This window comes from Lathyrus oleraceus, chromosome 5, assembly GCF_024323335.1.
Source record: "Lathyrus oleraceus cultivar Zhongwan6 chromosome 5, CAAS_Psat_ZW6_1.0, whole genome shotgun sequence".
In the NCBI taxonomy this organism is placed as follows: domain Eukaryota; kingdom Viridiplantae; phylum Streptophyta; class Magnoliopsida; order Fabales; family Fabaceae; genus Lathyrus; species Lathyrus oleraceus.
The window spans coordinates 599,186,233-599,204,328 of record NC_066583.1 but is presented as its reverse complement, the minus strand read 5'-3'; the positions used below and the strand labels follow the sequence as shown (position 1 = coordinate 599,204,328).

At 34.0% G+C, this 18,096-nt stretch overlaps 2 protein-coding genes across 2 annotated transcripts; one reads left to right on the top strand and one right to left on the bottom strand.

Annotated features, from left to right (window-relative positions):
• Nucleotides 1-226: 226 nt before the first annotated feature.
• Nucleotides 227-1,895, bottom strand: LOC127082317 (uncharacterized). The gene is made up of 3 exons (XM_051022555.1): nucleotides 1,254-1,895; nucleotides 446-931; nucleotides 227-253 (listed from the first exon to the last, which is right to left on the bottom strand). The coding sequence occupies exons 1-3, from the start codon at nucleotides 1,893-1,895 to the stop codon at nucleotides 227-229; spliced, it is 1,155 nt and encodes a 384-aa protein (XP_050878512.1).
• Nucleotides 1,896-7,161: 5,266 nt separating this feature from the next.
• Nucleotides 7,162-12,460, top strand: LOC127086853 (secretory carrier-associated membrane protein 1). The gene is made up of 13 exons (XM_051027664.1): nucleotides 7,162-7,422; nucleotides 8,415-8,480; nucleotides 8,779-8,883; nucleotides 8,984-9,046; nucleotides 9,719-9,752; nucleotides 9,833-9,955; nucleotides 10,895-10,957; nucleotides 11,057-11,150; nucleotides 11,234-11,279; nucleotides 11,378-11,445; nucleotides 11,739-11,787; nucleotides 11,901-11,966; nucleotides 12,049-12,460. Exons 1-13 carry the CDS (start codon nucleotides 7,369-7,371, stop codon nucleotides 12,133-12,135), a joined length of 918 nt encoding a protein of 305 aa, XP_050883621.1. The 5' UTR covers nucleotides 7,162-7,368; the 3' UTR covers nucleotides 12,136-12,460.
• The last annotated feature ends 5,636 nt before the right edge of the window (nucleotides 12,461-18,096 follow it).

Here is an 18,096-nt window from a genome sequence, read left to right as displayed (position 1 = left end):
AATTAAATACGAAAATTAAATAAGTGCAAAAAATAAAATAAATTATGAAAACACATTAAAACGTAAAAATAATCAAAGCAAACCGAAGAAATGCTTAATTACAAACATGGAAGAACGTGCATCAAAATGCACTGATCAATTACTTCGGATGGAAACAATTTTCAAATTCATCTTATTTTGAAACAATCTTGCAAATTATTTAAAAGCCGGATAGGTCTCATCTTTACTATACAAAAATATAACCCAACAAAATCTAGAGTAATAATCAACAATTACAAAGCCATAATAGTTACCGCCTATGCTTTTGGTTCATATGAAGAAGCTCAAGCGATCTCGAGGTCGAAACTATATTTTTCGATTTAAAAGAGACCCTCATTTTCTTACCCATTTGACACATTTCACATAGATGGTATTTTGTGTACTTCATTTTTGGTAGACCGATTACCAAATCTTTTGAGGTTACTTTGTTTAATAAGTCAAAGTTGATATGAGCTAGGAGTCTATGCCATAACCAATTATTTTCACTAATGGTAGCAAGACACTTAGTTCCAATCAATGATATGACATCCAAGTTACGCATATAGGTATTATTAACCCTCAAGCCTTTAAAAATGCAATCCTTCTTCTCATTATGTTCAAATAAGCAACAAGTGTTTGTAAAAGTAACTTTAAATCCCTTGTCACAAAGTTGACCAATGCTAAGAAGGTTATGTTTAAGACCATAAACTAGCATAACATCTGAGATAATAGTAGATGATGAATTACCTACACTACCTTTTCCAAGTATAACTCCTTTGTTGTTATCACCATAAGCGGTGAACCCCTTCTTCTTTGGCACAAAGTCAATGAATAGAGATATGTCACCCTTCATATGTCTCGAACATCCACTATCAAGATACCACATTTTTTCCGTAGAGTCAAGACATTCAACCTGTAGAATTAAACAAATGAAATAGGTATCCAATTTTCACTGGATCCTTGGGAGTGAGTGAAATTAAGGTTGCATTTAGGCAACCATTGAGAAGCTCCTTTAGGAACAAAACCTTTCCTAAATTTACACTTTTCAATAGTATGACCCTTTTTGTAACAATAATGACAAGATAGGTTATGGTGAGATATGATTATTCCATTTGAACCCTTTTTGAAATTTTTATGCTTTTTGTGTGAATGGTTCAAAGATCTTCCAAACGTAGATGGATCAACGGAAAATGAAATCTTTGTTGTAATGGATTGTCTAATTTGACTCGAAGAACCTTTATTTCTTCTTCCCAATTATGGCAAGATTCATAACCAAACCTAAAAGGTTTTTCATCCTCAATCTTGTCCTTTTGAACGTCTAGCATAAATAACTTAATTGCTTCCAATTTCTTTTCCGATTCTAAGACCTTAGCTTCTAATTGTAAAAATATTTTTTCATATGAAGATAACTTTTTAAAAATATTAAATGCCTCTCTATGAAGATTATCAAAAGCATATTGTATTTGAGAATAAGATAAATCACTAGTAAGCTCAAGTTTAGAAGGAATTACATTTTTCTTCTTTGTTCCATTTTCCATAAGACAAATCTGGGCCGATTCTACACTCGAAGTAGAGCTTTCATCTCTTGAGGAATCACTTGAACTCTCAGAAGAAATATACACTCTTCTAGACTTTCTAGACTTCCTATGATGCCATTTCTCATTGTCTTTCTTAATCATGAGACATTCATGTCTATAACCAGAATTGTTGTTATCCCTTTCTTCATGATCACTTTGCTCATTCTTTGAGGACTTTGAGCTTGAATTCTTTAGAGCAATAAACTTCCTTACTTCCTCCTTGTATTTACCTTTCTCCTTCTTCATTTTCTTTTCATACTCTTTTTTCGTGTTTTTCCAAGCAAGTGAGTTCTTGCTCATGTTATTTAAATTTGCCAAACAAAGTAGTGAGATCAAGTACTTTAAGATCATTCGTCTATTTGATAGCGGTGAACTTGGGTTTCCATTCCTTGTTAAGACATCTCAAAACCTCATTAGTAGAAATATCATTGGAAATAGGCTTACCTAGAGCATTCAACCGATTAATAAGATGTGTGAATCTTTTTTGCATGTCGGCAATGGTTTCACCATACTTCATACGAAAGAGTTCAAACTCTTGATTCAATATGTTGAATCTAGCTTGTTTTACCTCATTAGTTCCCTCATGGGCAACTTCTAATGAGTCCTAGATAGCTTTGTGGTTTCACAATGGGAAACACGATAATACTCATTAACACCTAAAGCGGAAATAAGAATATTTCATGCCTTCCAATCATGTGGCCATAACTTCATATCATTATCATTCCATTCACCTTCTGGTTTTGGTACGATGACGCCCTCACCATTGGTCATTATAATTTTGTTAGGACCATTGATGATAGCGTCCCATACGCCCTTATTAATGAAGTTGATATGGATACATATACAAGCTTTCCAATAGCCATAATTCTCATCGGTAAAAATATACGCCTTTTTAGGTTCGGTAGCCACTATCTAATATGAAAACCTTAAGCACGAAATTAACCGGAGCTCGTGATACCACTTGTTCGACGATAAGCCTAGATCTAGAGGGGGGGGGGGGGGGGGGGGGAATAGATTACAAGTTTAAAAACTTGAACCAAAATTGGTTTTGAAAATTTTTATAGCACGAAAGCAAGTTTCAAAAATTTCCCGAATCAAAAATCGTCTAACCGAACCTATTATAAAAAATATCGGATATGCGTAGAGGTGCCAATGCAATTATAATAATACACAAGTCAATCAACAATAATTAATCATAACTAGTTGAATACAATACAATAGGAAAAGTCTATCTTCAATGATCAAAACACACGAAAAATTAAGTCAAGAAATTTGTCGACACTTAGTGTGCGATCAACGATGTTTGGAACTTTATGTGGTGCTTGTTGTTCTTAGAAAGCCGATCACAACCAAATGGCTTGTGATCCACACAACAATACAAATGTCAAAATGCATTCAAAATTATTATCCAAACAAGATTGATCAAATGATCAATGCAATCAACAATTTGCAAATCGAAAAATAAAAGATACATACATATATATATATATATATATATATATATATATATATATATAGAGAGAGAGAGAGAGAGAGAGAGAGAGAAAGAGAGAGAGTATACAAGGATTTATTTAGGCAGTTCCCCAATCCACCTCGTTATGGGTATGTTTTCCCTTGTTTCGAATTCGAATTGAGATATTATAATAAATCTTACTTTGTAAAATATGTGTATACAAGAGATGAAGAAATCAAACTCTACAAACCCTAAGTTTGATGTTGACTCTACCACCTCCAAAACCCTTGATCAAATATTGATCAAGTAACCAACAATGTTGCTTCAATTCAACTATTTTTCCTACTTCTTGCAAGGCACTCCTTGTCCCAAGGATTTTACCCGGTTGAATTAATCCCAAGTGTACACTTGTTGAAACCCAAGATTTTCCAACACGATCCACCATCTCACGCTACTCCCTTGCAAGGCACCCCCTGTCCCAAGGCTTTCACTCGATCGTATCCAAATTGCACAATCTTGTCCAAAACCTTCAAACCATAAGAGATCTTGAAGGAAAACCCCAACTTAGTTTTCTGATTTGAATCCCTCAAAGTTCTCAACCCAATATTCTCGGTACAACAAACCTAATCGGACGTTATCAACCCTAATCTAGATGACACCCAGTCAAAGAATGATTATGTGTAGTTTGATTGTGTGTATGCATAGATGGAGTTGAAGATGATGAGAATGCTTTGAAATCTTGGATTCATGTAGGTTTTACTCACTCTAGAAACCTTAATAGAGAATGATGCATGTATGAAGTATTTATATGCATGGGTGATCTAGGGAAAAAAGGAATGCAAAGGACTTGAGAAAAATATAAATTTTTGAAAAACACACATTGCATAGGTCGACCTATGGAAGTCATTTATCGACCTGTTCGATGCATAGGTCAGCTTGTCTAAGGTCACGTGTTGACCTATAATTGTTATGCGCTTCTTATGTGTCGACCTGAATAGTCGACACATGAAACAGAAGCTACATGCTTTAATACTGTGGCATACATGTCAACCTATAGCCAAGAATTTTTTTCTATAGGTAGACCTGTATATATATGTGTCAACCTGTAATTGCATGTGTCAACTTGTAATGCCATTTTTCACAAAAAATGATTTTTCATGCATGTTTGATGCACGAGACCTTTTCCAAGTTGTTTCCAAATACTTTTATGCTTCCTAATGCTAAGATGCACATAGAGAATCAGAAGATACCATCCAATATACATTAATGCTAAAGTATCCTAGTTTTGACATCATACAAAACACATTTAAAGGAAGTTGTACTCACAAATAGTATTGCCCTTAGCCCATAAAATCAGGATAGTGGAGGGAAGGGTGATATTGTACTGTGTACTATTTTCCTGACACAACTTTTTGATCTTATCTTTTAATCTTCAGAGGCTTCTGATAAAATAATGTTGAAGCATGTTTAGAAGGATCAAGAGACTAGATGAGATAATCTTCAGAACCTTGATCTCGAAAGTCTTGACACAGTTCCTCAGAACCTGGTCTTTAGAGTATCCAGATCTTGTTCTTCAGAATCTTCAAAACTAGAGCGCATAATCTTGAAGGCTGGAAATCCTTCAGAGGCTCTTCAATCAGAGTCCCAGTCAGAAGCTTTAACACAAACGTTAATCAAAGTTGTTGTCTAAGAGCATTCTAGAACTTGACAACATCTTGTAAATCACTTGTATCTCTTTAGAGTTAAAGTGTATTGATTCCAGAATCTAATGACGTCACACGTCAATGCTTCAGAGTCGTAACGTGTTAATCAAAAGCTAAGCACTAGACAAAAACCATTAGTGTAAAAAATTGTTCTCTAAGAAACAATGGATTGTTATAATTAAAACTAAAGGCCAGATGCAGAACAAAATCTTGTTCTTATAGTTGTCTCATCGCCATTATAGAATTTGTAATGAATGCTGGCATCGCTTAGGAACCGAATCCCATCCCTAGTTAGGGTTTATGGTTCGACCAAGTTTACCTATAGTCGATGCTGATACCAATAGTGGCGAATATGCATTAGCAGCATTGTCAGCAAATGTCGAAGGGTTAGTATGTAGGTTTTCCATCATTGATGTTGGCATACCATAAGGTTGTTCACACCCAAGCATCTGCATTGTGAAACTTGTAGCTAAATGCCTAAAGTCAGTTGCCATAGTCGGTCTAGGAGTCAATGAGTGACTTTGTGTTATCGAGGGGGGAAATACTAACCTTTCTTGTGCAATCGACGATATATTCATGGTCAACAACATGACCGTGGTAGAAGGTGTGGCCGTCGTACTAGCAATAAAGGGGATTTTTCAGTCGAACTTGCAGTGACTGTGCCTGCCCTGTGCTATTAGATGGTTGTTCTCCATTGTTGTTGTTTCTAGGAGTAACCATTCTCCTAACATATCTCCTCGTTGGGTTTCTAACTTCTTTTTTGGTTATCTTGCCACTCCTTAATCTCATACACACTCACAATATAAAAAGTTTCTTGAATAAAGAACTTTGCAAATGATTTTTTTAAACGAAAAGTATAAATTTTCACACAAAAAGTGTCCCACTGGACGTGCCAATTTTTTTACTGTGAAATTTGGTAAACAAAACAAGTTTGATTTCACTTAAGGGATTAAACTCGAAAAAATCCCTGGACATATTGTGTGAAAATCATTGGTTTGAAAACATATTGACATCAAAATCGAAATATAACGGAAAAGAAAGGTAAATGAAATAAAGTTCAATGCAGTAAATAACTGAAGATAAAGATTTTGATTTGTAAAAAATGGAACACATATACATACATTATTGACTTTTTTCTCACAAACAGATATTTTGAGTTTTACAAAAAAAATTAACAACTGCGGACCCCTAAACAGATATACTTACTTATATACTAGTTCTAAGTTAACAGTTTACAATGGTCGCCTAAGCAAAACATGTCACGTCTTCGTTTCCATGAAGCATTCGTCTTCGACAGGCTCCCACGTGTCCTCAATTAACTATCTGATCTTATCCACTTACACCTCATTCGACTGTCTGGAAAACATTTTGGATACTCTGAATTTCACTAAGTCCCAAAACTAATACTCCCTTATCTTTGACTGATTGAAATTCGATGAAAATTGAAACTATTTTCTCAACAAATCATATTCATTAAGATTTCTATGGACGTTACTGGCCACTTCGATTTTTCGATAATAAACACTCACATGAAACTCATCATCTTTTATAATTAATGCTCGTGTCGAATATTTGACGTAACAGTCCTTCACTATTGCTACTATGTACAAGCATCTCTCTTCTTCTGTCAACAAGAATGTGAGTAATAACAAGAGTGGTTGGGTTGACATACGGACGTTGTAGGTCCCGGAGCGTATTCGATGCTTCATTTGGAAATTATTTCACAATGGCCTCATTACAAATAAGTACATTTGGCATCTCAAGTTGAGGAATGCCTACTGTGATGTCTGCATGAACCAAGAGGAACCAATTCTGGGGTTTTCAACAATGGCCTCGTTACAAAAGGTAATTGGATTGGGGTTTTCAACAAGCATCTTGGTAAGAGGAACACCGCCAATGCTGAGCTTTGGGGTGTTTTAACAGGCCTTCATCTTGCTCTACATAAAGGTGTTGAAGGTTATGATCCAAGTCGACAACAATAGAGTGACTACTATGCTTCAAGCTCATGACAAGGTGCCTTAATCTGGTTATAACTTGTTTAATCATATATATATATATATATATATATATATATATATATATATATATATATATATTGGCTTCATCCTTTGATTGAAGAGGATCTTTCTATTTCTATTTCTTTTGTAAGACAAATTAATTAGTTTGTGTCTTTGTTTTGATCCCTCCCATTTAAAAAAAATGTAATTCATACTACCGATATGAAAATTAAGTATTTTACAGTTTTTAAAAAATATGATTAATTATTGCAATTTTTTAAAATATGATTATTTAGTGCTATATGTAGAAATATAATTTAAAATCAGGTATTTTGATAAAATGAAATTGATATAACAAGAAACAAACAAATACGAGCAACACTACATAACAACATGCATGAAAATTTTGCTCCCATCCATCCGTGATTTCTCTTCCTTTCTCTTCAGTTAGTTTCACATTACATTTGCGAGGCCACCCTCTCTCTCTCACACACAAACGAATCCCTTCTTTCCTTCTTCTCTTCTTTTTCCATTAATTTCCATTCTCAAAATCAAAACTCCCGCACTCAGATTTCTCTCTCTAGATCTCCGTCTACGTAGTTTCGTCTTAATCGAATCCCATGACTACCTTCGAAACCAATCCCTTCGCCGAAGATGAGGTGAATCCTTTTGCCGTAAGTTTCTTATCACATTTTCTCCGATTACTTGTTTCGCATTGCAACTGCGTAGAATTTTCGTATTTTACATCATTCATGAATCAATCCAATTAATCAAAATTTTCCTAATGTTGCTAATTAAATAGAAACGTGCTTCATGTATAGCTGCGTCAACGTATATTAATGATTCAGTGTAACTTAATTTTACATATTGTTAGAAGTTAGAACAATGTATCTTTCAGAATTAACCTACCGTCGTTATTCTCTGCTTAATTATTTATTTGTTTTTTAAAATGTATGGATTTTTACGGTGCTTATGAATTTTTTTTTGCATGAGAAATGTTTGTTGCACGCACAATTTGATATGATTTTTAATAAAGCATTATGACTTAATTTGATTCATATAATCCACTTCAGTTAGTGAAATAAGTTTGTATTTTTTGTGTGTAATAATTAACTCAAACGTGAATAGTGCTATTAAATCAATGGAACTCAGATCATGAAAATTAGTCTTGGTAACCATTAACAATCATAATTCTTAAATAATTTAAGTTCTTTTAATTGAAATTAAGTACAAACACCTTTATGATTTGACATATCACATTTTCTGATATATTTAAGAACCACACATATGTAGAAAAAGTTTAGATAAATATTTAAAAATGTGTCTTTTTATTTGACACTTTTTGAATTGATATATGACAATCATAAGACATCCATACCTCACGTGTCACACAATTCAAATAAGTATTTCAAAAAAAATATTTTACGCACTTAAATTAGTTTTAGGCAAATCTCAAACACATTAAAATGGATAAAAATATGCTAAAATATGTTCAACTCTTTAAATATTGGATGGGTAAAAAACTACCATATATATGTAGCGGCGGGCGTAAGTACTCTATATTTTTTACATTATCAGAATCATGTCGTGTCCCCTGCCGTGGTTCTTAGTTGATTTCTTGTTTTTTTAGAGTCTCTTAATTTTGCATTTTGATTGAAAATGTTAGGATGGAAGTGTTAAAGGAAAAGCTTCAGGGCAACCAAATTATGGTGGAGGGGCATTCTACACTACTGTAAGCTCTCTTGTTCATCTCACTTCTATTATTGTATATGTCAGCCTACACCACTTTCTTTAATCATATCATGACAATGGACGCACCAACATGTTTTAACTTTTGATATGTATCCTATTTATGTGTTGCATATAGTTTATACAATCTTAAACTGGAATAATATCTAGAACTAGAAGAATTGAAGTTTTTATTTGTTTACATTTATTCCCCCTTTGCAATTAAATTAAATCTTGGTATCTCCTTTATCTTTCATTAAATATTACATTTCTACATTACTTACCTCTTAATAACTTTACAGAACCCAGGTAGTGTTTCCCCTGCAACCTCAGCAAAGCTCACACCCCTTCCTCATGAGCCTCATGATCGTGGGGCAACTGTTGACATTCCTCTTGATATGCCAAAGGTAGAGACTGAATTATCAAAATGTGAAAGTAAATGTCAAAGTTATGATGCCTAAGTGTTGTTGCAGACAAAAATTTATTTACAGATTTTGTTAACTTTAGGAAATCAAAGCAAGAGAAAAAGAACTCCAAGCTAGAGAGGCTGAATTGAAAAGAAGGGAACAGGTAATTCATCCTGATCACTTGTTTGATTGTTTTGAACCACAATTCATTTTTATTAAGTTAGCAACTTGTTTGATTGGTTGTTATTTTATGACTATAGCTGACTATACATATTAATGGTGGTTCTATCAATTATAAGTAAATAAATAATAGGGACCTCATTAGTAGCAAGGGTGGCTTATGTTGTTTCAGCCATACAAGGCGACTTATCCCTTTTCTTCTTTACAAATTAATATCACTAAATGAGTAATACTTTTAGTTCAACTTTTAGTTTATGAGCTGAATAAGCAGTCATATTAGCACACAATGAGATAAGAAATCAGTTACAAGTTGGTTAGATCAATAATGAACGTGTTATGCAAACTTTTCTCATATAGAACGCTAGTTAGTGGTTTGTTGTGATATAAGCTTTCCATAAATAGAAAGTGGAAGTTAGGAGTTAGTTAGAGGTTCTAATCCAGTGTACTCATTCCTAGGTTGTAGAATATGCACTCTACTTCAACTATAAGTAGCATTTGTAGTTGATCATTCAATTCAATGAAGCTTATTTTGCTTTTTTTCATATTACATATCATACCTTCAAATCTTAATCTGTTCATTTTTTCTATCTTGGCTTTTTGTGTAAATAAACTTTTGTATCAATTAGGCAACTCATGATTTTGTGATGTTTTGCAGGAGCTAAAAAGAAAGGAAGATGCTATAGCACGAGGTATTTTAAGTTCATCTATACTGATAGAAGCCAACGGGAATAATGTCTTCATTCTAGTGGTTCACATTTTTGTTTTGCAGCTGGAATAGTCATAGAGGAAAAAAATTGGCCACCTTTTTTCCCTCTCATTCATCATGACATTGCAAGTGAAATACCAATACATCTTCAGACAATCCAGTATTTTGCGTTTGCAACATGGTTGGGTACGTTGGTCCTTTTTTATTGTTAATAACTTATAAGGTTGTGTTTAAGTGATAAGTAACTGTATGTTTTCTGATATTTGGACGAAAAGGCAGTTTCATATTCTTGTTGTATTCATGTGAATGCTCCAAACCATAACTGAAATTGGAAACTATTTGAAACTTAAAAGTACTCAATCCTTTTTCTTCATGTGTGCCTTAATAAGTTTAGTATCTTTTTTAAGGTAATAGTTTAGTATCTTTGGCATAAGCTTAATTGTTATATGCTAGTAAATAAAATACCTAATTATTTTAGCATTTAAAGTCATTTCTTTTCAACTATTAAAAGTGACTGCTTCCTTTGTTTTTCTGATATAAGATCCTACTTAAAAGTAATTTGTAAAGCATGGAATGGTGGAAGTTCCATATTTCCTTAAAAGTGAAAGTAAACAGAAGTCCTGTGTCATGAAAGATAGATGAACATGATAACTACCAAGCACAGCACCAAAAAACACCCCGTTCCATGAATATTATAGAACACAACAAAGACTTTGTCACTCTGCATAATCTATATCAGAAAAATGATGTTGCTTCTTGTCCATCATATGCTAAAACCTTTCGCTCAACACAAACATAAAATACTCTGCATGCCTTCCTGTTGAACCTTACATGGGCAGGCTTGCTTTAGTAAATTTCATAACAGTGTTAAGACTTCTAAAAATCATGTATTAACTATAAACAAAAGTACAAGAGAAGGGGATGTCTTCTTTTCTTTTATTCTTTTTCTGCTGGGGACATGTATCTTTCATCCTTCTGCATTCTATGAATTAAATAGAATTACAAAATGTCACCTCCTCTCTTTTTGCAGGAGTTTCTTGCTTAAAATTTTAAATATCCTTCTATGAGAATTTGTCTTACTTTAATTATTGTGTATCCTGATTTTGAACTTCGTAACAATTGCAGGTTTGATTTTATGTCTTACTTTTAATGTTGCTGCTGTTACAGTAGCTTGGCTTAAAGGAGAAGGTTTGTGTTATATTATATCTTACTCTCCATCAATTAATTCTAGTAGACATGCCACCATGTTGTTGTTAACTGTTAATACAAACTTGTTTTACATTGTAGGTCTGTCAATATGGTTTCTTGCTATCATATACTTCATTTCCGGTGTTCCAGGATCCTATACGATGTGGTATCGCCCTCTTTATCGTGCTACAAGGTAGTTTTCATCTGATTAAATCCAATTTTACTGGTTTTGGCATGTTTTTGTTTTATAATTATGTGCTATCTCCTGTGTTACAGAACGGACAGTGCTCTAAAATTTGGCTGGTTTTTCTTGTGTTACTCGGCAAGTTTTATATATATTTTTCTAGCAGTAACCATTCATTATGTGCTTGTTTTGCTAAGTGCTTTTTTATTTATTTACTCCTCATTGTCTCCAAACAGTTCCACATTCTGTTTTGCGTTCTGGCTGCAGTTGCACCTCCAATCATCTTCAAAGGAAAATCTCTCACGTGAGTTACCTTCAAATCTTTTCATTCTTTTTATTTAATCTACCTCCTCACTTCCTTCTATAATTTTGGTAATATGTGTTGAAAACACTAGAACCATTTTGCTAGTCACTAGTGCATGAATTGCCTTTGTCCCTATACTATTGAAGTAAAGGGGCATCTTTTGGAGATAATTTAACCCTCATGAATCATGTTTTAGAATTGTGTTGGAGTGAAGACATGCACATCATCATTATCTCACTGTTTTTTTTTTTAATTGTGGTTGTCACTCAAATTAATGCCTATGTTTTGAACAGAGGTATTCTGCCTGCAATTGAGGTGCTGACCTACAATCCAGTGGTTGGGGTATGTTCCAACATATAGTTGATAAGTTTATCCCAGAAGGAAGTTTCATTTTCATGTCATGCAATGATTATAATTTTAAATGGTACTAACTGTAATAACTGTACTGAACGCAGATTCTCTACCTTGTTGGGTTTGGTTTTTTCGCCATTGAATCACTACTGAGCATATGGGTTATTCAGGTTTTTTTAATAATCAAACATAACATTTATTCTCTTGAATCTACTTCTACTTTCTTGTTTAATGTTTGGTTTATAATTGCAGCAAGTGTACATGTACTTTCGCGGCAGTGGCAAAGCTGCACAGATGAAACGTGAGGCTGCAAGGGGGGCTATGATGACAGCTCTATGAGACTAATAGACTGGGGTGATAATTTTTTTTTGGAAAGTAGCACATGCAAATGTCTTCCCTATTTTAGCGATACCTACAATTTTCCCTCTCAGTTACCAGCTCCTTGCACCTTTTGTATTGGTTGTTTATTCCTTAGGTTTTTTTGGCCCAAGATTTGAATCAAAGAAGATTAAGATAGAAATCGTAGTTGTTCATACATAGGCTACTCTTCCTTGATACATAACTTGTTTCATAGAATGTTGTTTATATAAATACTATGGACAATGGGACTGCCATTGTCTACCTTTAAGGAAGGAATGATTTTCTCTTGATCTCTTCTATATTATCATCTTGCTCATCTTATCTATTGAAAATTCCGCCTTCATTGCAATGCGCTTCTAGTCACCTGATGATGACATTGGATTTGCCTTCATTGTGTTGGGTTTGTAGATGTGGATTTAGTCTCAAATTGCTTATAGATATGACATGTGAAGTGTTTATAAAGTTTGAACAACATTCACCTTACAAATTACAAATTAATTTTGCAGAAATGAGTTCGGCCAAATCTAAATTTGAATATCATATCAGAGTGTATCATATATTTGTTGTTGGACTTCTCGCATCGTCTACACTTCAATCAATCTCATTGTGTGTTGAAAATTCCACCTCCCACATTGCTTAAAGATTATAAAGTTTGGGCAACCCAAATTCTTAAGAACGGATCTTGGATAGACTGTCATCTAAAGAATTATGGTTGAGTCTAATTCAATCCTACAAAATTAATTTGTAAGATGAAGATTGTCTCCGGTTATAATATGTTGAGACCATATCTTTTTTAATGTGAGACTCTTTAGCTTTATCATCTTTGACTTTCTTATTTAGTCCGTTGTGATGGGGAATATCATCTCACACGTCCACTAGAGTAGTGGCCAGTGGAAACAAATTTAGGTAGACTAAGCTCAACTCGGTGGGCTATTACTAACATCCAGGTGGCCTCATGGCCTATTTCGGGCGACATATGAGTTTGTAGGAAAACTCGCCCCTTGTTAGTGTGTTTTGCCTTCTTTACATGGATATTCTCTTCTTATGATCCAATACAATTATATTGGTATACAATCTCTCAAGCAAGAGGGCATGTAAAAGATGAAGTGATTTAGTTTGGTCATTTTCGACCTTCATATTTGGGCTAACCACACAAAGTTTTTCTTGTTATCCGTGAGGCAAGTGCTTTAAGTAGATCTTATGGTCCAATCAATTAAGACTTTAATTTCTCCCATGGATCTTTTTATTTTTTTAGATTTTCATTCTCCTATAAAAATGAGGTTTTTCTCCACCTCTTTGTTCGTTTTTCCTTTATAGTTGGACATAACCATGTTATGAGGTCTTAAATTAGTGTCATATTTGCCATTCTTCTCTAATAAAGAATGTCACATTAGGTTAATCGTTGGCCCTCCATCTACTAGAACTTTATTAGCCCCTACATTCTTGACCTTAGCCTATATGAAAAAGGGTTTCAAGTGTTGTTGCATTCCTAAATCAGGCCTTTCGAAAATGACCTTATATTCATCTACGCAACTGTTATTCATCATATAGTAACACAAAGGATTATAGTTTGCTAATTCTTCAGCATGTTCATTATCACCTTCTTCTGTTACCTCGATGATCCTATCATTTTCAATGGGCAAAACCGATTTTTTTTTTACAGATAACATCAAAATTATTCTCTGATCTAGAGTCAAAGTTACCTGTCAAAATCTCGTCATCTTCATTTGGCAAAGGATCATTGCCATTTGGTTTAACTATTGTTGCCAAAGGAGAATACATTATTTCTCACATGGGCTTCTTTTCCATTCGATCCTTAGTTAGTGTTAGGGATTTTCCATTATTACTAGACTCTACAACTTTCATAGTTGGCTTCTTTTTTCTTTGGTGTCTTCTCCATTGAGTTCTAATCATGGGCTTTTTATCCAAATAATTTCTAGTACATTAGGAGTAGTTCTTCGACACTTGAGAATTGTCTTGATAAGAAGAACTAGCGCCAACTTAAACTTTCCTCCACTTCTGTTGATTAGAGTTTGGTCTGACTGTTGACCGAATCCAATCACCAGAGGGAACAAGTGCAGATGGAATGTAAGCATTTCTTTGACTTCTCCACTTGTTTGTAGGCTCCTGGTATTTTTTTTGTAGGGGACTTCTCTCTTGTCTAAAGCAAATTATGGCACCCTGTCACTCAAATTATTCTTCTCTGGTTAATCAGGTCTTACATTTTTGAGATCTTTGGGGGAATCCTTATCAAACACAACACTACAACAAGAGCATAACATCACCTCATACCCTTTGAGTTTGCACCTGTTTAAAATATCAATCAGTTCCTCTTCAGTCTTTGGGTAGACTATTTTCATCTTCTCAGTATAATCTAACATTGTCACCCCTTTGACCTCTTCATCGAGATCTTCAGTAGCCTCAACCATCATAGTTTATATGGGTTCGGTCATATTTTCTTCTTGAACCAATAGAAGGTATGAGTCAAATGTCATTGGTGGCTTCTGTTTGTCACCAAATATTATCCTACCATCCTTAAGAGAAAATTGCACCAAATCCCTGAAAAGAACATATTGAGATGTTTTATGATCAAGAAAGTTATGATATTTAAAAAAACCTATTTTCTTCTTTTGTTAAAATGGTGGCGTCTTTAGGCATGTCAACACTATTATTTGACCATCGACATCTAGAAGATCAAAGATCTCATCACAGTTAGTTATGTCAAATGTATAGGTTTTTGTAGTAAACTTTTTATTTTTACTCGGTTCGATGGGTCTTTTTCCATTTGAAGGTATTAAGACCTTGTAAATATATGGAGGCCTTAGCTTTAATTCTGCCAAATTAACCTCGTTTTGTTTGACACATCCAAAAAAATATATTAATCCCTTTAACCATTTTCGTCTATTTTACCATAAGCAACTTTCTCTTTCCTAGGGTGTCGATTTGCCCAAGCCTTCTCAGCCTTCAATTATTCGACTTGTCGGACCCTATCTGTTAAATGGGTCATGTCCCTTAGGTATTAGGTATCTAAAGCTTTCTTGATGGAATGATCTAGGCCACATGCATCAATTTCGACTAACTCATGCTCAAGCACTTGAGTAAAACATCTCGCCTTCATTATATTAAACTAATTGAGATAGTCATCTATCAACTTAGAAAATTTTCTCTTTATGTTGGCTAACTTTCGATTGAACCATATAGAATTTCTCATGGAATAATCTTTTTAGTTGATTTCAATTATATATGGAGTGTAGAGGAAGCGTGGTGAACCATGTGAAAGTGCTTTTAGTTAAGGAGTTTTAGAAATATTTCATTTTCAACTTTTCATTATTGGCCAAATCACTTGCCTCTAGTTGATATAGAGTAATATGCTCAACAGTAGGTTCACTAGTATCGCCTACAAACTTAGTGAACTTAGGGATTTTTCAACCTCTTGGGAGTTTAGTCTGCAATACATAATCAGACAAAGTAGAAACGAAATTTGGTATGTGAACACCAACATTAAGACCATTATGGGATAATATTTGTTTGACCATATTGGCTATATTATTCTTCCACCCAAAGTTGTTTTGTCGAACTCCTCTAACCACTTGGTTTGCATCTTGGTTCCTATTCACCAACATTATCTCTGGGTCATTCCGACCTAACTCTCATTCGACTACCTTGGGTATGGATTTTTCGATATGTTAGGGTACAATCCTTTGTTGCACTTGATTATTAAGAAACCTTTCATTGTTTGCAACTCCTGGGTTTTGAATTATCTCAACTACTTGAATTTAAGGGACTGATCGAATAGGCGCTCAAGGAGCACCAAAGAAATCATCAATTTAACCTATTTAATGAGCCAATTATTGGTAAGTATGGTTTGTGTTTTGGATTAGAGGGTTAAACACAATACTAAATTGTTGGGTAAGCATATTGGCCATATCACGGTTGCTATCATCCATCTGTTATTTCATGGCCAAGAGAGAACTAGTAGTTAAGGGTGACATAACCTAAGGGACATATTGTGAGCGCATTCTTCTGTTTAGATATGTTTTGCATGATGTTAAAACTAGGAAATAAAGTTTATGTATATTGGACGTTATCATCCTAGTCTAGTTGTGCATTTTAATGTTCTTGCATCAGGAAGCATGTCAACATTGTTGGAAATGGTTTGGAAAAGATTTGTGCATCAAAATATTGTGCTAAGCATGAGAAACTTGGTTTTAAGTGAAAAATCCTCATTATAGGTCGACACATACGACTACAGGTCGACTTATAGATGATTTTTTTACTTCAGGTCGACACATAGATGGTACATGTCGGCATGTGCACTGGAGTATTAAAGCCTGCAACTTCTGTCTCGTGTGTTGAGTCTTCAGGTCGACCTATAGGCAGCACATAATCCTACAGGTTGACACATGACTTGAATAGGTCAACACATGACTCGTATAGGTCGACCTATTGATTAAACTTTTTGAAAAATTGCATTTGTTTCCATTCCTTTCTTTCCTTTTTCTTCTTATGAGTCTTACATATATATATATATATATATATATATATATATATATATATATATATATATATATATATATATATATATATATATATATATATATATATATATATATATATACATGTATCATTCTCTAGTAAGGTTTCTAGAGTGAGTAAAATCTACATGAATACAGAATTTCAAAGCATCTTATCATCTTCAATTCAATCTATGCATACACACAATCAAACTACACATAATCATTTTTTGGTTAGGTTCCATCTAGATTAGGATTGATAACATCCAATTAGGTTTGTTATACCGAGAATATTGGGTTGTGATATTTGAGGGATTCAAATAAGAAAACCTAGGTGGGGTTTTCCTTCAAGATCTTTAAGGTTTGAAAGTTTTGGATAATATTGTGCAATTCGGATCCGATGGAGTGAAAGCCTAGAGACTATGTGTATCTCCAAGGGAGTAGCGTGAAACAGTGAATCATGTTGAGAAATCTTAGGTTCCACAAGTGTGCGCTTGGGATTAATTATGTCGGGTGAAAGCCTTGAGACAAGAAGGTCGTGCAAGGAAGTAGCAACAACAGGTTAATTGACACTAATTTGTTGGTGTCTTGATCGATTTTTGATCAAGTTTTTGGAGGTGCTAGAGTCAAGAACAAACTTAGGGTTTGTGGGATTTGATTTCTCATCTCTTGTATTCATACATTTTCAAAGCAAGATTTATTATATCAATAGCTCAATTCGACTTAAGGGCAAACATACCCATACCGAGGTCGATTGGGGAACTTCCTAAAGGAATCTTTGAGTACTCTCTATCACATTCTCTATCTCTTTTATTTTTCGGTTAGAAAATAGTTGATTACTTTGATCTCTTTATCAACATTATTTGGATAATAACTTTTGAATTCTGTGTTAATTACTGTTGTTGTAGTAATCACATATCATTTGGTAGTGATTGGATTTCTAAGAACTACAAACACTATACTAATATCAAAACTTTGTTGATTGTATGCAAAGTGTTTGACAAATTGTTTTAACTAGTTTTTTGTGTGTTGTTATCATTGGAGATAGACCGTTACTATAGTAGAGTATTCAATTTAGTGTTTGAAATGTTGTTAAATCAACTTGTGTATTATTATCATATCATTGGTACTCTTACGCATATCCAGATTTTCCAATAGTAGGTTCGGTTAAACGATTTCAGATTCGGGAAATATTTGAAAATTGCTTCCGCGCCATAAATTTTTTTAAATCAAAATTTTCTAGATTTAGGCCAATCATCTAACACCTATCCTAATCCTCCTTGGGGTTATGACATTCAACTAGGGTTGTTGATAGTAGATCCTGTTGCTAAATATTGATCAAAGGGGGATGCAATAGTAATTGCATTATCTACATATGTTAATGCACTAATTTGTAGGCCTGACATCATTGTAGTTGACTCTACCA

Bases quoted from the DNA above. Each gene is read 5' to 3' on its own strand.
- LOC127082317 (XM_051022555.1), bottom strand. From the start codon at position 1,895: ATGAGCAAGAACTCACTTGCTTGGAAAAACACGAAAAAAGAGTATGAA. The intron at 932-1,253 runs GTTCTTCGAGTC...TTAATTCTACAG, and splicing joins ATTGGGAAGAAGAAATAAAG to GTTGAATGTCTTGACTCTAC. The intron at 254-445 runs GTAATCGGTCTA...TTATTACTCTAG, and splicing joins AAGTAACCTCAAAAGATTTG to ATTTTGTTGGGTTATATTTT.
- LOC127086853 (XM_051027664.1), top strand. From the start codon at position 7,369: ATGACTACCTTCGAAACCAATCCCTTCGCCGAAGATGAGGTGAATCCT. The intron at 9,753-9,832 runs GTATTTTAAGTT...TTTGTTTTGCAG, and splicing joins GGAAGATGCTATAGCACGAG to CTGGAATAGTCATAGAGGAA. The intron at 10,958-11,056 runs GTTTGTGTTATA...TTTACATTGTAG, and splicing joins AGCTTGGCTTAAAGGAGAAG to GTCTGTCAATATGGTTTCTT.